Raw genomic sequence first — 24,202 nt, forward strand, 5'->3', positions numbered from 1 at the left:
TGAACAGTTGATGTTTTGTATCCCGCTGATAGGCCGGATCTGGATTCGGACCTGAACCAAAATCTAATCGGCTTATTCTTGTCACTTAACCAACTCGTCCACCAAGGTTAGTCATAACTCGTCCATAACTTTTTAAAATATCATGTCATATATCGCTTTTCGCCCGATTTCTCAATGGTGAAGAATCACTTTAAAATTAACCAATTATTGTATCCGAATCCATATTCAGATCTTCACCAAAATCGAATCTATTCGTCCTTGTCAGACACTCAACCGGTCCACCAAGTTTTGTCCAAATCCGTCCACAACTTTTTCAGATATTCTGCTATATATAGTTTTGGCCCTATCTCCCAATGGTGAAGAATCACTTAAAAAAATTATACTAGCCGGATCCGAATCCGGATCTTCACCAAAATCTAATCATTTCGTCCTTGTCACATTCACTACCTCACTGCCAAATTTCGTTTGAATCCGTCCACAACTTTTTGAGACATCTTGTTCATAGACAAACAGACAAACAGACAAACAGACAGGGGTGAAAACATAACCTCCATCCACCTTCGGTGGCGGAGGTAAAGATACATAAAAATAAACCAATGATTTGCCAAACTGTCACAGAATTTGAAGTACAAAAATGTTCTGATACAAGTGCATAATGGTACAGCGGAGATTTAAACAACAGTTTTGAATGGTGCATGCATGCAAATATTGACTCACAAGTGAAGGGAATAGCTTTGGAAGACGATAGAAGAACAGGTGATCTGCGGAGATCTTTGCCCAAAGGAGGGACACTGTAATGAAATGTGTGGTGCTCCTCGCACTCCTCCTGAGTTTTCCCCCTCACATGCATTGCAACATCATGCCTGCCCACCACAAATTAAACAAGAGGGAGAATTGCTTTGCAATACATGTCCCCTACTGGTCCCAATGAACGAAGCAAGCCAGGTGTTGGCTTAACAGTTAAGATGGCTGGCATAAGATCCTAAGGTCTTGAGTTCAAGCCTCTGTCGTGCCGTTGAATTAACACCAGGCGGGTCAACTCAGCCTGTCATCCTTCCGAGGTCTGCAAAATGAGTACCAGCTTACTGGTAACGGAGGCACTGCATCAGCGGCATAGCCGCACCCCCAGAACTCCCAGAAAATAATGCAACCAAGTAGCCACAGGCTGCATGAATGAATGATCGTTTTAAGGCCATTTTCCCCGCTAGAGCGGGGGTTAGCCTTGCGAGCCCTATGACAATCATGGTTCCCTGTTTGAGGCAATGTTTTTACCTGTCCCAAGAATAAATAAACAAGAAGACGTCATGCAGAACACGATACTTGCAAAATCCAACCAAATGCAAAAACAAAAAACAAAACTTGCAAAAACATACAGGAGGGCAAATTGTTTTAGGTATGCAAAGCTACATAATAAGTTGCACTTTCTGTAACTTATCATACTGAAGCCATGTAACAAGTTTCAGTTCAATATGTTAAAGGGTAAGGGGAAAAAGTCTGGAAAACTGCCCCATGTATAATATGTGATATTTTCCCAGTCCAAATGGGCATGACCACGTGAAACATTGGTGAAACACCCAGAAACTCAAACTTGTTCTGTAACTTATCATAATAAAGCCATGTACCAGGTTTCAGTTCAATATGTTAAAGGGTATGGATAAAAAGTTTGAAAAACCAAAGGAGGTACGGACAGATGGACGGAGAGCAAACCTACAGTCAGCCCCGTGCGGGGAAACCGGTAAGGGGACCAATAAACCTAAAGAGCATCAGCTACAGCGTGACTCCACTAATCATGTAACACACTAAAACAGCAGACATATAGGGAGAATGTTGTGGGTATGGAGTGAAGCGCAGTGAGCACAGTGCCAAGTAACAAAAGGAAAAGCGAATTAAGGATTTTAAATTACATCAGAAAGGTGGTGATTATAAGTAGATCTGATAGAAATGCTTAAGATGATGACAGCGATAGCTACCAAAGATGCAGTTAAAGTTATCCCCTCCCTCCACCTCCACTATCCCATCCCTGAGGTTGATGCTAATTAAAGGACTAGCATGGACATTGGACAGGAGATGGATTGGAAAAAAAAAAACAGATAGTAACCTAAAAGCAATGGGGATAGAGAGGAACAAGGATATTGGCACACATGTAGATTAAGTTTGGGTGAGTATGATCTGTGGGTTGTTCTGCTGATGATTTGGATGGGTATGATTGTGGGTTGTTCTGCTGATGATTTGGATGGGTGTGATCTGTGGGTTGTTCTGATGATTATTTGGATGGGTGTGATCTGTGGGTAGTTCTGATTATTATTTGGATGGGTGTGATCTGTGGGTTGTTCTGCTGATGATTTGGATGGGTGTGATCTGTGGGTTGTTCTGATTATTATTTGGATGGGTGTGATATGTGGGTTGTTCTGCTGATGATTTAGATGGGTGTACTATGTGGGTTGTTCTGCTGATGATTTGGATGGGTGTGATCTGTGGGTAGTTCTGATTATTATTTGGATGGGTGTGATCTGTGGGTTGTTCTGCTGATGATTTGGATGGGTGTGATCTGTGGGTTGTTCTGATTATTATTTGGATGGGTGTGATATGTGGGTTGTTCTGCTGATGATTTAGATGGGTGAAATATGTGGGTTGTTCTGCTGATGATTTGGATGGGTGTGATCTGTGGGTTGTTCTGATTATTATTTGGATGGGTATGATCTGTGGGTTGTTCTGATGATTATTTGGATGGGTGTGATCTGTGGCTTGTTCTGCTGATGATTTGGATGGGTGTGATATGTGGCTTGTTCTGCTGATGATTTGGATGGGTGTGATATGTGGGTTGTTCTGCTGATGATTTGGATGGGTGTGATCTGTGGGTTGTTCTGATTATTATTTGGATGGGTGTGATATGTGGGTTGTTCTGCTGATGATTTAGATGGGTGAAATATGTGGGTTGTTCTGCTGATGATTTGGATGGGTGCGATCTGTGGGTTGTTCTGATTATTATTTGGATGGGTATGATCTGTGGGTTGTTCTGATGATTATTTGGATGGGTGTGATCTGTGGCTTGTTCTGCTGATGATTTGGATGGGTGTGATATGTGGGTTGCTCTGTTTATGATTTGGATGGGTGTGATATGTGGGTTGTTCGGCTGATGATTTGGATGGGTGTGATATGTGGGTTGTTCTGCTGATGATTTGGATGCGTGTGATATGTGGGTTGTTTTACTGATGATTTGGATGGGTGTGATATGTGGGTTGTTCTGCTGATGATTTGGATGGGTGCGATATGTGGGTTGTTCTGCTGATGATTTGGATGGGTGTGATATGTGGGTTGTTCTGCCGATGATTTGGATGGGTGTGATATGTGGGTTGTTTTACTGATGATTTGGATGGGTGCGATATGTGGGTTGTTTTACTGATGATTTGGATGGGTGTGATATGTGGGTTGTTCTGCTGGTGATTTGGATGGGTGCGATATATATGTGGGTTGTTTTACTGATGATTTGGATGGGTGTGATATGTGGGTTGTTTTACTGATGATTTGGATGGGTGTGATATGTGGGATGTTTTACTGATGATTTGGATGGGTGTGATATGTGGGTTGTTTTACTGATGATTTGGATGGGTGCGATATGTGGGTTGTTTTACTGATGATTTGGATGGGTGTGATATGTGGGTTGTTTTACTGATAATTTGGATGGGTGTGATATGTGGGTTGCTCTGCTGATGATTTAGATGGGTGTGATATGTGGGTTGTTCTGCTGATGATTTGGATGGGTGTGTTATGTGGGTTGTTCTGCTGATGATTTGGATGGGTGTGATATGTGGGTTATTCTGCTGATGATTTGGATGGGTGTGATAAGTGGGTTGTTTTACTGATGATTTGGATGGGTGCGATATGTGGGTTGTTTTACTGATAATTTGGATGAGTGTGATATGTGGGTTGTTTTACTGATGATTTGGATGGATGTGATATGTGGGTTGTTTTACTGATGATTTGGATGGATGTGATATGTGGGTTGTTTTACTGATGATTTGGATGAGTGATATATGGGTTGTTTTACTGATGATTTGGATGGGTGTGATATGTGGGTTGTTTTACTGATAATTTGGATGGGTGTGATATGTGGGTTGTTCTGCTGATGATTTGGATGGGTGTGGTATGTGGGTTGTTTTACTGATGATTTGGATGGATGTGATATGTGGGTTGTTTTACTGATGATTTGGATGGGTGTGATATGTGGGTTGTTTTACTGATAATTTGGATGGGTGTGATATGTGGGTTGTTTTACTGATAATTTGGATGGGTGTGATATGTGGGTTGTTCTGATGATTATTTGGATGGGTGTGATCTGTGGGTTGTTCTGATTATTATTTGGATGGGTATGATCTGAGGGTTGTTCTGATGATTATTTGGATGGGTGTGATCTGTGGCTTGTTCTGCTGATGATTTGGATGGGTGTGATATGTGGGTTGTTCTGTTTATGATTTGGATGGGTGTGATATGTGGGTTGTTCAGCTGATGATTTGGATGGGTGTGATATGTGGGTTGTTCTGCTGATGATTTGGATGGGTGTGATATGTGGGTTGTTCTGCTGATGATTTGGATGGGTGTGATATGTGGGTTGTTTTACTGATGATTTGGATGGGTGTGATATGTGGGTTGTTTTACTGATGATTTGGATTTTTTTTTTTTTTTTTTTTTTTTTTTTTTTTTTTTTGTATACAATATCGAGGCTCGTGAAAGAGCGAACATTAATCACACAGAAAGACAAACCGACACATAAAACATATAACATAGGGAGCGGTAGACAAGATGGGGAGAGAGGGGGAAGGACACAAACACAACATTTGAGAGCAGGGACCGAGAGACATGGAGACATCGAGAGATCTGAGAGAGGGCGAGGGCTTTGGGGGGGGGGGCGTGGGAAGGGGGCAGTGGGAGAGGTATAAAACATATGGACACTGCCAGGACTTCCAGGAAAGAAGTTGGAATTTCAAACAAGGTGGATCTGGGGTGAATTAGCGGGGGTAGAAAAGATCAAGGTTTTGGATGGGGGAAGATAAGAGATGGTGGTGAACAGCTGTTTTAAAGACCTGGAGGGAGGAGTGGGATTGAAGGGAGTGAGGGAGTTTGTTCCAGAGGCGGGAGAAAAGAGGAATGAAAGAGTGAAGGTGAGCGGAGAGCCGAGATTTCGGCAGTTTAACCATCAGAGGGTTGCTGGCAGATCTTGTGCGACCTGTAGGAATATTTGGGGGACAGAGCACAGAGAGAGCTGGGGGTGCAAGGCCGGAGAGGAGTCGGTAGAAGACAGAAAGACCACCTACCTGCCTGCGGTGAGTGAGTGAAAGGCCCTCAGAGATAGCTTCATCGCGGGAGATTCCAATAATTCTGAAAGCTTTGGTTTCAACAGCGTGAAGCCGAGCTAGGTGTGAGGCAGGAGCACCGGCCCATAGGGGAGAACAGTATTCCATTGAGCTGCGGATGAAAGCCTTGTATGTGGTGAGGAGCTCAGGTGTGCCGAGGAAGGACTTCGCACGACGGAGGATGCCCAGTCGGCGACTGGCTTTGGAGGCCAGCTTGGAAATGTGGTTTTCCCAAGAAAGATCATGGCAGATAGTGAGACCCAAAATCTTGAGCGACAGAACTTCTTGGAGAGGATTGTTGAGAAAGTAGATGGGAGGGTTGTCCAGTCGAACCCACATATCACACCCATCCAAATCATCAGCAGAACAACCCACATATCACAGATGGCCAGAGGAGGGTGTGATATGTGGGGATGGGTGTGATATGTGGGTTGTTTTACTGATGATTTGGATGGGTGTGATATGTGGGTTGTTCTGCTTATGATTTGGATGGGTGCGATATGTGGGTTGTTTTACTGATGATTTGGATGGGTGTGATATGTGGGTTGTTTTACTGATGATTTGGATGGGTGTGATATGTGGGTTGTTTTACTGATGATTTGGATGGGTGCGATATGTTGGTTGTTTTACTGATGATTTGGATGGGTGTGATATAATAATAATAATAATAATAAAGGAGTCTTATATAGCCCCATCAAGCAGAGTAAACTACTCTCATGGCGCTTTACATTATCATGCGAACGCACACACACCGCACACACACACACACACACACAAACATACACACACACAGACACACCTTCACTCTTGCCCTATTCCTCTCCCTCCCCATTCAAAACCCACAGATGTGTACTCCCCCTCCTCCTCCCCTCCCTCCCCCGCACATGTACACAGACATACTCTCGATCTCTGTCCCACCTCAAACCAAAGGGAAAACAGGACTTAGACTTTGAAAGACTTGTGAAAGAGATAGGTTTTGAGGGAGGTTTTAAAGGCAGGAAGAGAGTCAACATGTCGAACAGAGGAAGGCAAATCATTCCAGAGCAGAGGTGCAGCAAACGAAAAGGATTTCTCGCCAAACGACTTGGTACTGGTGCGCGGCGGCTCTAAGGTCATAGAGTCGTCGCTTGAACGAAGCCGTCGCCGAGGTTCATAGAGAGTGAGCAAATCATAGAGAGTGAGCAAATCGGAGAGATAGTGAGGTCCCGCTCCACACAATGATTTATAACATAGTGTGCAAATTTTGTATTGCATACGAGCAGAGACAGGCAGCCAGTGTAAAGATTCAAGAAGCGGAGTAACATGGTCAGACTTCTTCGCCTTACAGACAAGACGAGCGGCAGAGTTTTGAACCTTTTGTAACTTATCCAAGAGAAACTGAGGGCAGCCAGCATACAAAGAATTACAATAGTCTAGCCTTGAGAGGACAAGGGCACAGACCAGAGTTAGAGCAGCTTGAGGAGTAAGAAGGTGGCGAATGCATGCGATCTTTCGCAGCTGAAAGTATGCTGATTTGCAAGTTTGAAGTACTTGCTTGGAAAATGTCATGTTACAGTCGAAAACCACACCAAGGTTCTTGGCCGACGAAACAAAGTTTACATCGGTTTCACCAACATGAATAGTGGTAGGAAGTGAACATTGTAGAGGACATCTGTGCGATCTTACAATCATAGATTCTGTTTTAGCATCGTTCAGCTGAAGTTTGTTTTGGGTCATCCACGCCTTCACGTCGGCAATACAGCCTTCTAACACTTCAACAGTGGGCGCGATTTGTTGAATCGTGCTTCCTTTGTACAGCTGATTGTCATCCGCAAAGGCGTGGTGATCAACTGAATGTCTGGCAACAAGATCAAATAGAGGCTGAGTGTACAAAAGAAAGAGGATAGGTCCCAGGACTGAGCCCTGGGGAACGCCAAAGAAAAGCGGAGAAGGGGCTGATTTCTGGCCATTGACAACAACTGTTTGCACTCTATCAGTAAGATAGGACATCAGCCAAGAAAGTGGAGTACCAGTTATACCAAATTTGATTTCAAGACGACGAATTAAGACACTATGGTCAATCGTGTCAAAGGCGGCAGACAAGTCCAAAAGAGCAAGAACGGAAACCTTACCACAGTCGAGAGAGGTCAGAAGATCATTGGTTATTCTTAGGAGAGCGGTCTCGGTGCTATGGCCTGGTCTATATGCTGACTGGCGAGAATTGAAAAGATTATTTGAAACTAGATGGTCATTCATCTGTGATAGCACAATTCTTTCTGTGATCTTTGACAGGAAAAACAGGTTGGAGATAGGACGGTAATTTTTGGTTTGGCAGATGTGTTTGTTTGGCAGATTTGTTTGTTTGGCGGATGTGTTTGTTTGGCGGATGTGTTTGTTTGGCGGATGTGTTTGTTTGGAGGATGTGTTTGTTTGGCGGATGTGTTTGTTTGGCGGATGTGTTTGTTTGGCGGATGTGTTCGTTTGGCGGATGTCTTGGTTTGGCAAATCTCTTGGTTTGTTGGATGTCTTCGTTTGGCGGTTCTGATGATTTGCCAGATGTCATGGTTTGGCGCATGTGTTGGTTTGGCGGATGTGTTGGTTTGTCGGATGTATTAGTTCGGAGGATTGATATGTGGGTTGTTATACTGATAATTTGGATGGGTGTGATATGTGGGTTGTTCTGCTGATGATTTGGATGGGTGTGATATGTGGGTTATTCTGCTGATGATTTGGATGGGTGTGATATGTGGGTTATTCTCCTGACGATTTGGATGGGTGTGATATGTGGGGTTGTTTTACTGATGATTTGGATGGGTGTGATATGTGGGTTGTTTTACTGATAATTTGGATGAGTGTGATATGTGGGTTGTTTTACTGATGATTTGGATGGGTGTGATATGTGGGTTGTTTTACTGATGATTTGGATGAGTGTGATATGTGGGTTGTTTTACTGATGATTTGGATGGGTGTGATATGTGGGTTGTTTTACTGATAATTTGGATGGGTGTGATATGTGGGTTGTTCTGCTGATGATTTGGATGGGTGTGGTATGTGGGTTGTTTTACTGCTGATTTGGATGGGTGTGATATGTGGGTTGTTTTACTGATAATTTGGATGGGTGTGATATGTGGGTTGTTCTGCTGATAATTTGGATGGGTGTGATATGTGGGTTGTTTTACTGATAATTTGGATGGGTGTGATATGTGGGTTGTTCTGCTGATAATTTGGATGGGTGTTATATGTGGGTTGTTCTGCTGATGATTTGGATGGGTGTGATATGTGGGTTGTTTTAGTGATAATTTGGATGGGTGTGATATGTGGGTTGTTTTACTGATGATTTGGATGAGTGTGATATGTCGGTTATTCTGCTGATGATTTGGATGGGTGTGATATGTGGGTTGTTTTACTGATGATTTGGATGGGTGTGATATGTGGGTTGTTTTACTGATGATTTGGATGGGTGTGATATGTGGGTTGTTTTACTGATAATTTGGATGGGTGTGATATGTGGGTTGTTCTGCTCATAATTTGGATGGGTGTGATATGTGGGTTGTTCTGCTGATGATTTGGATGGGTGTGATATGTGGGTTGTTCTGCTCATAATTTGGATGGGTGTGATATGTGGGTTGTTCTGCTGATAATTTGGATGGGTGTGATATGTGGGTTGTTTTACTGATGATTTGGATGGGTGTTATATGTAGGTTGTTCTGCTGATAATTTGGATGGGTGTGATATGTGGGTTGTTTTCCTAATAATTTGGATGAGTGTGATGTGGGTTATTCTGCTGATGATTTGGATGGGTGTGATATGTGGGTTGTTTTACTGATGATTTGGATGGGTGTGATATGTGGGTTGTTCTGCTGATAATTTGGATGGGTGTGATATGTGGGTTATTCTGCTGATGATTTGGATGGGTGTGATCTGTGGGTTGTTTTGCTGACGATTTGGATGGGTGTGATCTGTGTTACCTCAAACCCAATCCAACTGCACTTCCTCTTTCAAAAATAAAAACACTTGCCATCCTTATATATTTTGCATAAGGGAAATGCATTTTATATTATATTACAACAGTTTACCCTAATCTGACCTTCAAATTATCCTTTCCACAATCCCCTCCCTCCTAATCTCTTTCCCTCAACCCATCCACTCTACCTCATCATCCCTTTCCCTCTACCCATCCACTCTACATCATCTCTTTACATCTACCAAATCCACTCTACATCATCTCTTTACCTCTACCCATCCACTACCTCATCGCTTTACCTCTACCCATCCACTCTCCCTCCTCATCTCTTTAGCTCTACCCATCCACTCTCCCTCCTCATCTCTTTACCTCTACCCATCCACTCTCCCTCCTCATCTCTTTACCTCTACCCATCCACTCTCCCTCCTCATCTCTTTACCCCTACCCATCCACTCTCCCTCCTCATCTCTTTACCTCTACCCATACACTCTCCCTCCTCATCTCTTTACCTCTACCCATCCACTCTCCCTCCTCATCTCTTTACCTCTACCCATCCACTCTCCCTCCTCATCTCTTTACCTCAAACCATCTACTCTACCTCATCATCCCTTTCCCTCTACCCATCTTTCCCTCTTTTCCACTCTCCCAACCACATCTAAAAACAGCACTACTCGAGTATCAAGGGTGCTGAGAAGTCACTTTAGCATGGGCAAGATGACAGAATGGCCTTTGTCCTATGCTTGGTTAACTGTGTAACTGGGCACAAAAAAATAAAATAAAAATCTCTTGACAAGTTCTTCCAACACCGCAATGCAATAAAATTGAAAGGTATTGTTAGGTTTATGGGGGGTAGCCAATGAAATACCTGAGGGCCAGATAGGATTGTATAGGTAGCGTGCACCGACTGTCGTGAAGAAGAAGAAACCTATAACTTAAGTCAGCTTCGTGTGTTCGGATAAAGTGTGACGTGTGGCCATACAGAGGATGGCTATTGTGCTATGTGGCTTAGGGGTTAAGGGTAAATCCCCTGTGTGCAAATGACCTCTGTGATTTTTCCCTTGTTCCTTGTGACACTACACTACACACACGAGAAGCCAAGCGATCGGCGCGTAATTAATAACACCAAATAATGTGACCAGATTCGGACATGGAACACCACCGCTGGCACCGCCAGCCGAGTCATCGCAACACCAAGCAGAGAGGGGTGTGAGGCCCCGCCCAGAGGGGTGATGATTGGTCGGTACAATAGGGCGATGAGATGGACTCTTTGATTGGAGCACGCGCAGTCATCATTGGATGACGTTAAAGACCCAGGGTAAAAAGGACATGTCACGACATTTTTCCCTCTCTGGCTTCATGGAGGTGATCGCAGGCGGACGCATTGCCATTTTCTCTCTCTTGTGTTGGGATATTCATTGCGAGCAGACGCATCTTTCTCTTGGTCCTGGCTGGGTGGAGGAGCAGATGCATCCTTGCCCTAGTTTGTTGGTGCTGACTTTGTGACGGCTGGGTGTGCCTGAGAGACCTCGGTGCGTGGGACAAGGACGGAACGAGGGCCTGCTCGCTTCACGTACTCGGCGTGGCGGTGAACGTGGTTTCGCGTGAAGGCGTGTTTTCCCGCGCAGGGACGCAGGGCCTGTGACGACCCCGGACGGTCAAGGGGACCAGAGCAGAGTACCCGCTAATATTCAATGCACACATACATTATTTTCCATTTTTTTCCCCCTGGTATTGTATACATATCCGTGTGGAGGGTCCCTCAAATAGGATTTTAGTATTACCGCACATTTACTTGTCCTTGGCATTATTTTTATTAAACCCTTTATTTGTTGCATTTTAATTCCTTGCCCTGTCTTGTTTAATTGTTGGTGGTTCGGAAAACCCACTTCGCGCAGTCCATGGCAGAGTGGCCAGACGGAAGCCAAACAGTTCAATCTTGGTCTCATCAGACCACAGAATCTTGTTTCTCACAGTCTGAGAGTCCTTTATGCGCTTTTTTGCAAACTCCAAGCAGGCTTTCATGTGTCCTTCACTGAGGAGAGGCTTCCGTCTGGCTACTCTGCCATAAAGCCCAGATCGGTGGAGTGTTGCAGTGATGGTTGTCCTTCTGGAAGTTTCTCCCATCTCCACACAGGATCTCTAGAGCTCAGCCAGAGTGACCATCGGGTTCTTGGTCACCTCTTTTACCAAGGCCCTTCTCCCCCGATTGCTCAGTTTGGCCGGGCGGCCAGCTCCAGGAAGAGTCCTGGTTGTTCCAAACTTCTTCCATTTAAGAATTATGGAGGCCACTGTGCTCTTGGGAACCTTCAATGCAGCAGAGATTTTTTTTGTAGGCTTCCTCAGATCTGTGCCTCGACACAATCATGTCTCTGAGCTCTGTAGGTAGTTCCTTCGAGCTCATGGCTTGGTTTTTGCTCTGATATGCATTGTCAGCTGTGAGACCTTATATAGACAGGTGTGTGCCTTTCCAAATCATGTCCAATCAATTGAATTTACCACAGGTGGACTCCAATCAAGGTGTCGAAACATCTCAAAGATGATCAAGAGAAATGGGAGGCACCTGAGCTAAATTTCAAGTGTCATTGCAAAGGGTATGAATACTTATGTCAATGTGATATTTCAGTTTTTTCTTTTTCATTAATTTGGAAAACTTTCTAAAATCCTGTTTTCTCTTTGTCATTATGGGATATTGAGTGCAGATTGATGATGGAAAAAATTAATTTAAACGATTTCAGCATAAGGCTGCAAGATAACAAAATGTGAAAAAAGTGAAGGGGTCTGAATACTTTCTGAATGCACTGTATGTATATGTATGTGTGTAGATATATATATATATATATATATATATATATATATATATATATATATATATATATATATATATATATATATATATCAAATGAATCCATTTTTAGTTCTCCAACCTTTAATGAGCAAATAAACAACTGCTGTTTATTTTCAACGTTTCAGTCAGCAACACAGATAAACGTGCATCTACTGACCTTTCTCAAGAGTAAAGCAAAACAACTCTATACCCTCTCTTATATAAGGGGAAAAGGGGGTGGGGACACCGAACCGCCAATCAATGCCATTCTGGAACAACTTGTGCCATTCAAATTTAAACCGCACATGAAAACCATTGAACCAACTGAAACCACACCTTGTGATGTTTCATCAAAACAACCGTTAAATCACCCCTTGAATCAAACAAAACATAGTATCGTTCAAATAAATCTATTAAAAATAAACAACATGATTAATTGCTTTAAGTGATGGTGGTAACTTAAATGAATTAACCTAAATGGACACATCACAAACCTAAAGTGAGAATATATACCCAAGTGACAGCAACCGAAGTAATAATTTATATGCTTGGTGATGGTTTCTATGGTACGTTTCTGCATGAAAGGGCCAAAAGCTACTGGTAAGTCCAACACTTCCTCTGTGGGCGACACAACAGACTCCTCCACATGCCATGCCTCCAAAATCCTCCTTCTTCGTTTACTGGGGGTTGCACCCAAAATGCTGGCATTATCCCATAGAGGAACAGGGCCAGCCTACAGACCATGTTTGGCAATGGCAGATGTCTTTGGATAGTTGCACTCGAAGGCCTTGCGGCGCTCGTTCAACCGTTGTCTCAATGTTCTCCCTGTCTCACCAATATATTCAGCCCAATATATAAGGTGTGGTTTTAGTTGGTTCAAAGGTTTTGATGTACGGTTTAAATTTGAATGGCACGAGTTGTTCCAGAATGCCATTGATTGGTGGTTCGGTGTCCCCAACCCCCCCCCCCCCCCCCCCCCCCCGCTTTTTCCCTTAAAAAAGGGAGGGCATAGACCTAAAAATGGATTCATTTGATTTTAATCCCAATCGCAAGTCATTACTTAATATATATATGTATAATTGTATATATGTATGTATGTATATATATATACATATATATATATATATATATATATATATATATATATGTATATATATATATATATATATATATATATATATATATATATATATATTGTTGTGGATATGAGAATGGTTTGTTTTTTTTATTGTTGTGGTAAACGGTTGTTGAAAATATCGCCCCTCCTCCCTCCGTTTGTGGTTGTATAAAGGTCAAAAGGGTGTTCCCGTAGTTAGTTCCATAAAGCATACATGAAGGACACTATAATATCCCTGTTCAGTAGTTTATTTCCTTATTCTGTGTATTAGGTTAAGGCCTTGTCTTCCATTAAGATGACACTCCATTGCACCAAGTGAAATAAGATAGATTCCCTTTCATTCCCCATTCCTATTCCCAAAACCTCCATTTTCAACTGCGTCATTGCCAAGCCTCAATTGCCAATTACATCCCCTCCAAGCCTCAATTACCAACTGCACTGGGCAGTTTGTCAGGTTTGCTACAGCTGTGGGTTGTTGATTTCGCCCCAAAACCACCATTAGCCACGAGGTCAGGTCGGGGAAAAAGGGCGTGCCCGCCCATCGTCATCAAGGGTGGAGTCAGAGGGCCTGTGCCCACCAATCAGGGCCGAAGCGAGCTCACCGGGGGGCGTGTCCTGAAGGCCGGCGGCTTGATCGCCTGAGGCGCTATAAAAGCGCACGCGCAAGAACCGAGAGTGTTGTTGGACAGGGAGACGTGCAAGTTGTTGGACAGGGAGACGTGCAAGTGGTTGGACAAAGAGAGAAAGAGTGGTTGGACCAAAAGGGAGACGTGCAAAGAGACGTGGTTGGACCAAGCGAGAGACGTGCAAAGTGTGGTTGAGTTGAGTACGAGAGGAGTTGAGTAAGGGATCCCTACAAGAGCAGCTTCAGCCACAGCAGCAGCAGCCACAGCAGCAGCAGCCACAGCAGCAGCAGCAGCCACAGCAGCAGCAGCCACAGCAGCAGCAGCCACAGCTACTTCATCCACAGCAGCTTGGGGGCCTTGACGGCAGTTTGGAGCAGGGCCGCGAAGGAACGGCGGCTGTTAAACGAGCTGATCGATAAAGGGCGGCGGCTACTAATCCCCGACCCGACCGTGCTGCGGGTCCAGCTGAACCTTCCTCCCCCTCCAGCCATCCACCTCCTGCCATTCCTGTCATCATTCCCCGCATGAGTCTGTCTTTTGTTTGTTCTGTGCTGGGTTAATTAAGACTGTAGGTAAGCTAGCGTTGCACTGTGTCTCTAATATCTTCTGTAAATTATTTTCTTATCTTTCCTTCTTCCTTGGTTTCTTTCAATCCTGTACATAGTAATAAATTATATTTGTATTCCTTACCCTTTGTCTTTCTTCTTCTTCACATCCTTCGCTTTAGTCTTTTCCCCATTGAATACCTGTGGCGCGATTTTGGCCAACGTTCAGGAATCGGGTTAGTCGGGGTAACTGTTAGGGCCGCGGCGCCATCCGCTCGGCAAATCAACATCTTATCCGCGGTCCGTAACAATTGGTGTCAGGAGTGGGATTCGGACCTGAAGCGCTTAGCGCGCTCAAATTACGAGTGGCCCAAAATTATATTTTAAGAAAAACCTTAATTTTGAAATCGCGCCATGGCTAGTCAAGGCGATCGGATGCCGGTGGGGGAACTAGAAGACGGGTTAGGAGTAACCCAGGATCAGAGGGAGGAAATAGAGGAGAGCAATGAGGTGGTTGAGGAGGTTTCAGGCGCGCAAGATGGAGCCCTCGCGCATGAGGCTGCGGGCGTGCAAAATGGCACCTCACACATGGCTACGGCGGCCGCGCCCACTGCACAAGTGGGAGGGATTGACATGCAGGCCCTCATTGCGCAGCTACAAGCAGCTGTGCAGATGAGTATGGGAAACCAAATTGGAGGTTTGGAAAACAGACTAGGAAATCAAATCGGGGGGCTAGAAGCTAAATTTGAGAGTAAACTTGAGGGGTTAGACAAGAAATTTGAGGGGTTAGAAAAGAAATTTGAGGGGTTAGACAATGGGATAGAAGGGGTTAAACATGGGTTAACGGGAGTGGAAAATAGAATGGCTGCCCAGGAGAATCAGATAGAGGGGGTGAAAAATGGGTTAAGGGGGTTAGAAAACACAATGGACGACAAATTGCGGGAAGTAGGGGAGCAATCCGCCCGGGAAATCAAACGGATGGGGAACCAGATAGAGGAGGTGAAAATCGGGTTAGAAGGTAAATTGGATGCTCAGAGGGATGAATTGGGACAGATGAGGGTGGCATCTACAAAATAGATGGAGGAGATGAAGGAGGACATACGACGAGGTGTAAGCGAGGAGGTCTCGGGGGTACGCGAGGAGGTAAAGCGAGGTGAGAAGCGTATGGAGAAAGAGGTGAGGAATAATATGGCTAGGTTACAGGGGGGCATAGAGGGTCTGACGAGGGGAGTAGAACAGCTGACAGTGGGACAAAAGGAACTCGTGGACCAAGTGGAAAAGAACACTGCAATAATCGGGGGGTTAAAAGCGACACAAAAAGACATTAAAAATGAATTAATAGCGACACAGAAGGAATGTCAGATGGTACATGAGGGGTTGACAAAGAGGTTGAACGAGGTTACAGAAGTAATGGAGACGAAGGACCGGGAGGTGAGGACGCACATAGAAACGGTTATGGTGGCGTTAGAGGAAGAGATAGAGGGGGCGCACCGGGAAATGAAGGAGGAAAAGGAAAAATTAGAGGAGGTGGAAGAAGGGGTGAGTGAAATTAAGAAGAGACGGAGGGAAACTGAGAAAGAGATAAAGGAGGAAGTAATGGAATTGGTACAAGGTCTGTGCTCGAATCATGATGGTGTGCTTGCTAACCAAATAAAGAGTTTGCAGGTGGCAGAGGAGGTGCGGAGACGAGGTGCCAAGGTGAGTGGCGATATATTCGGAAATGCATATGATGTGAGGGGAGCTTCAGTCGGCTTGGGGGGTGGTGTAGACCCGGGTGTTCGTGAGGGACCAATGGTGAGATGTATGACTGGTCCGGAGTGTATGGAAAGAGGAGGTGTGCAAGGAGGTCTGGCTATGGGGAGTGAGGGGGGTGCTGGTGAGCAAGGGTGTGCGGGTATGGAGTGGGTAGCGGGTTGCGGAAGGGCGGCCCAGGCATCGACACCAGGAGGGGTAGTGTTTGAAGGGACGGGGGATGCGCGGGAGCCCCCCGGGAATAGCGTACTATGGGAGCCCGAACGGTTTGGTCCCGCGTTGATCCCGCAAGGAGTGACGCGCGGGGTCCGACCTTCGGGCGCCCACAAGGTCCCACTCGCGCCGTATGACGGCAAGAGTGATTTGAGGGCGTACCTGGTGCAGTTTGAGTACGTGTGTAAAGGCAACGGTTGGAATCCGGACTAAGGTGGAGTACACCTGGTAGGGGCGCTGCGCGGTGCCGCGGCGGAGGTGCTGACAGCTTTACCACCGGGTGCTCTCACCCTGTCAGCTCTCCGTGCGGCTTTAATTAATCGTTTCGGTATCGAGCAGCAAAGCGAGCTTGTTAAAGCTCAACTTGCGCAGCGAAAACGCAAGCCCCAGGAGACCATCGGGGAACTTGCTCATGATATTCGCCGCGCGGTAGGGATTGCACACGCGGACATGGCAGCGAGTTCCCAGGAAAGCCTGGCGCTGGATCACTTTATTCAGGCCCTTCCGGATCTGGAGCTCCGACAACAGCTCGCCATGTGGCGCCCGCGGACCATGAGTCAGGCGGCCGACGCTGCAGCCCGTTGGGAAGCAGCGAGGCCCCTGGCCCGGGGAGGCGAGCGCCACGCAGTGGCGGTGCGTCAGGTGGGGCCCGTGATGGGAGGGGGCCCGCCCCCGACGGGGGCCCTGACCTGGAGAGTATGGTCTGGAGGTTAGTGGATCGGCGCCTGGCGGGACCTGGACCATGGCAGGCGGCTCCAGCGGTGGCAACCGGTAGTCCCCGACAGAGTACCCCAATTCGGACATACAGGGGGGGAAATTCGGAATACCGGAGGCAAGCACCTTACCAGGTAAGGTGTTATAATTGTGCTCGGTTGGGTCACCGTGCATGGGAGTGTCGAGCTCCGCGCAGGGACGTTCCCCACCAACCGATGCCCTCAACTCCGCCCCGTATCGATCGGCCTAGCCGACCTCAAACACCCCCCCCCCCCCCCCCCCCCCCCCCCCCCCGCCAGGGCCCGGGAAACTAGAACGTGCCGGGCATGCAGGGCGGTGTTCGGCAGTAGGGGATGGAGAGGAGCCCTCGTTGACGCAACAGGTCATTCATTGTGGCCAAATTGGAACAGGTAGTTTGACAATTCGGTGCAAAATTGCCGGCATGGGGGTAGACGCCGTTGTGGACACGAGAGCCAGCGCCACGATCATCAGCCCCGTGATCCTTAATTCGAGTGCAGACGGCTGGGGTAAAATCCAGCGTCTGGAAAATCATAGTTTGCAGTTGGCTACCGGGGCAACGGCTCCGATCATAGGGCGTGGTTTTGTGACCCTCAAGTTGGGATCGGTAAAGCAAGAGATAGAGGTTTGGGTGGCGGAGGTGTGCGACCCGTGCTTAATAGGGTTGGATTTGTTGACTGCCAGCGGTTGTAAAATCGACTTGAGCCGGGGGATCCTGCGATGGGGAGTGGAAGAGCTACCATTGGAGGGGGTGAGCACGGCCGAGAGGGTGGAGCTGGAGGCTCCTGAGGCCGTGACCATCCCTCCGGGGGCCGAGGCCATAGTGCCGGCCCAATGGTCAGCTCGCCCGACATGGCAGGAGTCCTGCGGCCTGGTCGAACCGGTGGCAGCGCGATCCATACCTGGGTTAATCGTGGGCCGCACCCTCGTAAAAACGGACGGGCCGGTGGTGGCCGTCCGAGTAATTAACATTAGCACAGAACCACGCACTATAGTGAGGGGCACGAAGGTAGCTGGCTGCACCCCAGTTAGAGAAGTCGCGTCAGTGAGGGGCGAGAACGTCCAGCCGAGCCGGCCCCAGGGGGAGCCTTCAATAAGTTCTAGGAATTGGCCCGATCCCATTTGCGAGATGGTAAATCGTAGTAGCGTAGACTTGGGAGGTACCCAGAGGGAGGCCTTACACAAACTGGTTGGGTCCCATTTGGACCTCTTCTCCTTGTCCACCGAGGATATTGGACGTACGGGCCTGGTGAAACATCAGATCCACACCGGTGAGGCCCGGCCTATTCGTCAGGCCGCCCGACGGCTCCCTTGGAGCAAGAGGGCGGAAGCTGACGAGCAGGTTGAAAAAATGCTTGACGCAGGCGTGATCGAGCCCTCGGGAAGTCCTTGGATGTCACCTTTGTGCTGGTCAAAAAGAAGGATGGGACCACGCGGTTCTGCGTGGACTATCGCCAGCTAAACAACGTGACACTCAAGGACTCATATCCCCTGCCAAGGATTGATGACACCCTCGATGCCGTTGCGGGCTGAAATTGGTTCACAACTTTGGACCTCAAGAGTGGGTATTGGCAGGTGGAGATGGATCGGACAGGGAAGGAGAAAACGGCATTTTCCACAGGTAAGGGGCTGTATCAGTTCACTGTGATGCCGTTTGGTTTGTGTAATGCCCCCGCCACCTTTGAGCGATTAATGGAACATGCTATGGCAATCATGCCTGGTATACCTGGATGACGTCCTAGTACATGCCAAGACCTTCCCCCAGGCGTTAGCTAATTTGGACGAGGTGTTCGGGTGCCTCAGACAGGCAGGGTTGAAACTGAACCCGAGTAAGTGCACCTTGTTTGCAAGAGAGGTGGCCTATCTAGGTCACGTGATCGGCCGCGAGGGGGTAAAAACGGACCCAGACAAAATTAAAGCGGTAGAGGAGTGGCCCGCACCACGTACCATCAAGGAGGTGCGGGGATCTTTGGGACTCTGCTCCTACTACCGGCGCTTTGTGGCGAAATTTGCGGAGTTGGCCCGTCCCCTCCACCGGCTTACGGAGAAGGGGACGCGATTTAATTGGACAAGGGAGTGCCACGAGGCCTTCCAAAAATTGAAGGGGTGTTTAACATCCGCACCCCTTCTAGCTTACCCCACTAGCGACGGGACATTTACCCTGGACACGGATGCGAGCCAGGAAGGATTGGGCGCAGTTTTGTCTCAGACGCAGGAGGGCGTGGAGAGAGTGATTGGTTATTATAGTCGGGCCTTAAGTAGGCCCGAGCGAAATTATTGTGTTACTCGCAAAGAGTTATTGGCTATGCTGGCTGCCATGAACCATTTCCACCCGTACCTGTACGGGCGGAAATTTTCGGTTCGAACTGACCATTCCTCCTTGCAATGGCTCCTTCGGTTCAAGGAACCGGAGGGCCAAATTGCAAGGTGGTTGGAAAAGTTGCAGCAGTATGATTTTGATGTGACCCATAGGGCCGGGGAAGGCCCATGGTAATGCAGACGCACTCTCTCGGCGTCCTTGTCTGGGGGAAAACTGCAAATTTTGTGCGAGACACGAGGAGAGGGAGCAATTGGGCGATTCTGCCCCGATTCTCGTCGTCCGGGCAACCCGGGTGAGAGGGCCAATTTTGCCACTAACCGCGGACGAGGAATTTGGAAATTTGGCTTGGAGCACGGCCCAGCAGGAGGATCCTGTTCTGGGGCCGGTGTTCCAATGGGTCAAATTGGGGCAAAGACCAAAGGGGGAAGAGGTCACCCCCCTCGGGGCGCAAACCAAGGCGTATTGGGCTCAGTGGCAGACCCTGGAATTGAAAGGCAACATCTTGTATCGCAAGTGGGTGGAGGTTCCCTCTGATAGAACTTCCTGGCTGGTGATAGTCCCTGACAAATTTAAGAACGTCATATTACAACAGGTGCATGGTACCCGCTCCGGCGGCCATTTGGGCAGGACAAAGACAATATCTCGGGTCCGCCGGAGGTTCTATTGGGTGAATATGGGGCGCGACATACAGGACTGGTGTCGGAGATGCGACGCCTGTTCTGCCAAAAAGGGACCAGCATGGAGGATGAGGGCCCCCCCTTCAATTACATCAGGTGGGGGCCCCCCTTGAGCGGGTGGCTATGGATATTCTAGGACCGCTGCCCCGCACCCGCCAAGGTAATAAGTATATCCTCGTTGTGATGGATTATTTCACCAAGTGGCCGGAGGCCTACGCCCTCCCCAACCAAGAAGCCGGGGTTGTGGCGCAGGCCTTCGTAGAAGGATTTGTATGTCGGCGCGGGATTCCACAGGAGCTGCACACCGATCAGGGTCGAAATTTTGAAAGTCAATTGCTAAAAGATGTGTGCAGACTCCTGTCAATTCGGAAAACCAGGACCACACCCTTGCGGCCACAATCTGACGGGATGGTGGAACGGTTCAACAGAACATTGGTACAACAACTGGCATTGTTCACCACCACCCGTCAGGATGACTGGGATGAACATCTCCCGTACCTGTTATTGGCCTACCGAACTAGCCAGCACGGGCCACCGCATGCAGTCCAGCGTTGCTTATGTATGGGCGGGAGTTACGGGCTCCCGCCGACTTGCTATGCGGCCCCGTGCCAGACACCACGGATACACCGCCGAGTGAGGGTTACGCACGTCACCTGGAGGAAGGCATGGAGCGGGTCCATGCCTTCGCCCGCCGCCAGCTCCATCTGGCGGGGGCCAAGATGAAGCGCAGGTACGACGACCGGAGCCAGGGGAGTCAGTACGCTCCGGGGATGAAGATTTGGTTCTTTAATCCCCGGAGGCAGAAGGGTAGGTGCCCAAAACTCACCTCCCCCTGGCAAGGCCCAGGAGTCGTCCTGTCGCAAATCTGTGATGTGGTCATTAAGATCAAAATGGGGCGGCCCCCCTCGGATCGTCCATGCCGACCGGATAAGACCTTATGCCGGCAAGCAGGCGCCCTCATGGATCGCCTCGGCTCTAGATGCCGAGGCAGGACCCAGTACCTCTTGCGACGGGGCTCGTAGCGTCAGAGGACTGGGGGGGTTGGTAGTGAAAGATACCCGATGTGGTGGGATGGCAACTCTGCCATCTCTCACAGCGGGGGCAAAGGAGCACTAGAGTTATGGGGTTTATGGCAGTGAAAACTAGCCCGGGAGGGTTAGGATATAATGTGTAGGGACCTAGAAGATGACCTTAGGTAACGTTAAGGTTAGGTAGTGACAATGATACCTGTAGTGGGGACGCAGGTAGATTAGTGTGGATGATAATGACGTGGTATGTGCTTAGTTTAAAGGGAAGACGGGGAGCACTAAGTTAGCAGGGCAACAGGTAGTTTAGATGATGCCGTGTGAGTGTTGGAAGTGTATTCAGAAGTGTATTGTGAAAAGTGTATGAGGAACAGGTGTGATTGCACAGGTGTGCAACTGAACAGGTGGATGGAGCAGTGTATGAGTGAGTGATGGTGATGTGTGTTGTGTTGACCAAATGGTCCAGGAAGGAAGGAGGGTGCAGGTGGCACCAGGTGTGATTGCACAGTTGTGCAACAACAGGTGTATGGAGAATGGTCGTGTGAAATACATGGAGTGTGGAATACATGGAGTGTGGAATATATGGAGTATTGGAATGGATGGTCGTGGAGTGAGTATGGGGAAACTGTGGAGTGGAGTGGATGGTGTGAAGGTGTGAATGGGGGAAGGATGGACCCCCATCACGAATACCCGGGGAGGGTAGTGTAAGTGTTAGGTAGAGGGTATAGGTAAATTGTGGTTGGATATTGGCATCTGTGGTGCGGGTGAGAGAATGGCATTTGGATGGGTGCATTAGTGTTGTGGAAATGGCTGGGCGTGTAGCCTGTTAGTGTGTGTAGTTGGTTTGGGCACTCCACCACTGTGAGGATGTCGGCCAGTTGAGGCCGCAGGTGGGCTCTGGGAGCCGGTAGAGTTGTTGTGGATGGGGCCCGAGGATCCGGAGGACGGACCCGGGTAGCCCAGTGCCAGAGGGCACCGAGGGGTGACAGAGCCAGGAGGGGCCTTCCCCAGTTAGATAGGTTAGGTAAGGAGCAGGTAAGCTCAGAGGCAACTACAGTGGTGGAGGTGTGCAGGTGGGTAGACCTGCTGGGAGAGCTGCACGACCCAGCCCAGAAATTGTGCAAGGGCACAGGGAGATGAATCGGGGGAGTGAGACCCCAAATTGAGAAGCACCACAGTTTGGTCAATGGGAATTGGTTTTTAAAACCACATAGAGTAAGATTGCCAATGGTTTGGCAGGGAAAGACCCGGGTAGTGTAAAGTGTGTTAAAGTCATTTAGAGGATAGTTAGGATTGAAGTCTCCTCGCACCATCTGCATCCACTCACCTGGGATGACGTACCTCCACACCATGCCAGGTTGTTTTATTATTTTTTATGCAAATGTTTGAATGAGAGACGCATCATGACGTGGGTGTGACATTGTGCTTTGTTGTTCCATCTCTTCCTCCTTATGAGGATTGATGATGAATTGGTGATGGCAAATTTTGGATAGTGGGATTGTGGTAACGAATTTGGTGTAGGGGAAATATGAGGAAGACGTGACATTAGCGACGGATTTGTAAATGTGTAGATTTTGTAAATATGGGGTAAGGGCAAGGGTAGTATAGGTGACAGGGGGGGTGACGTACGGTAGGGACGAGCTTTCTCACTTCGCTCTCCGTACGCACTTCACCTTGCATTGCCTTGTTTGATGTGTACCCTTGAGACCTTACCCCTCGCTCATCTGTCTTTCCCCCCCTTTTGTCTCCCACATGAGGACCTGTGCGCCACTGGGCGCCGAGGGGAGCGTGCGTGAGTCGGCCATTGTGCGCCCGAACCTCTCGCAACCACAGCTGTCTGCATCGATGCACCACATTATGGACCACATGTCTGTGGCTGAGCACCACTTATGGACCCCATGGGTTGGGGCATGGCCCCTCTGCTGGAACCGGCCATGAAGGCCCGAGATCTTGCTGGCGGACCTTGGCCACAGGGCACCGATGCCCCACAGGTGAACCACACTCGTCGGCCCTGTGGGCCATAAATAAATAAAAATGGACACGTTGGGTGCAAGTTTTATTGCAAATAGGCCGCCAGCAAAGAAGATGACAACAACAAGATAGTAATAGCCAGCAGAGGGAGCCGAAGAGCAAGAGACCACCAGCAGGGCTAGGGGTTGTTGTTTTTATTTTTTATTGATGAACAGTGATGACTGTGCACCGTTTGGTGCTTGAGGGTGTGTTGGGGCGTTTTGGGTACTTTCATGGTGCGTCGATGCAGAGCAGACTGTCTTCCCACCGCCCCCCCCCCCCCCCCCCCCCCCGCAACCCCCCCAGAAAGAACAATCACAGGTCCTGGGTTACGTTTTGTAAATAAAGTAGCGTCAATTGTAAATAATGCTCCCCACCGTCAATGTATAGTTTGAAGACCATTCCGCAATTCGGTTAGCTGTGGGCGTGAATCTGTTAGGCAGGGTGCAATGGAGCAGCGGGACATATTTATTTATGTTTTAAAACTGTCGCACTCAGGGTCAGGTTAAAAGTAGAGGGAACTGCACCTACGTGCCACACTAAAAGTTAAGGTAAGCGGCCCGGGAAGTGCCGAAGAGGAGGAGGGTGCAGTGTTGTGGATATGAGAATGGTTTTTTTTTTTTATTGTTGTTGTAAAAGGTTTTTGAAAATATCGCCCCTCCTCCCTCCATTTGTGGTTGTATAAAGGTCAAAAGGGCGTTCCCGTAGTTAGTTCCATAAAGCATACATGAAGGACACTATAATATCCCTGTTCAGTAGTTTATTTCCTTATTCTGTGTATTAGGTTAAGGCCTTGTCTTCCATTAAGATGACACTCCATTGCACCAAGTGAAATAAGATAGATTCCCTTTCATTCCCCATTCCTATTCCCAAAACCTCCATTTCCAACTGCGTCATTGCCAAGCCTCAATTGCCAATTACATCCCCTCCAAGCCTCAATTACCAACTGCACTGGGCAGTTTGTCAGGTTTGCTACAGCTGTGGGTTGTTGATTTCGCCCCAAAACCACCATTAGCCACGCGGTCAGGTCGGGGAAGAAGGGCGTGCTCGCCCATCGTCATCAAGGG

General features: G+C 47.9%; 1 protein-coding gene across 2 annotated transcripts in view; it reads right to left on the reverse strand.

The window, feature by feature from the left end:
• TADA2A (transcriptional adaptor 2A) overlaps positions 1-24,202 on the reverse strand; it is a 158,680-nt gene that overhangs the window by 94,093 nt on the left and 40,385 nt on the right. For both annotated transcript variants that reach the window (XM_068125400.2, XM_068125399.2), the window contains one exon: positions 718-863. In XM_068125400.2, coding sequence (XP_067981501.1) covers positions 718-863 — 146 coding nt within the window. The remainder of the gene's footprint in view (positions 1-717; positions 864-24,202) is intronic.

This window comes from Myxine glutinosa, chromosome 8 (assembly GCF_964187855.1).
Source record: "Myxine glutinosa chromosome 8, kmMyxGlut1.1, whole genome shotgun sequence".
Lineage (NCBI taxonomy): Eukaryota > Metazoa > Chordata > Myxini > Myxiniformes > Myxinidae > Myxine > Myxine glutinosa.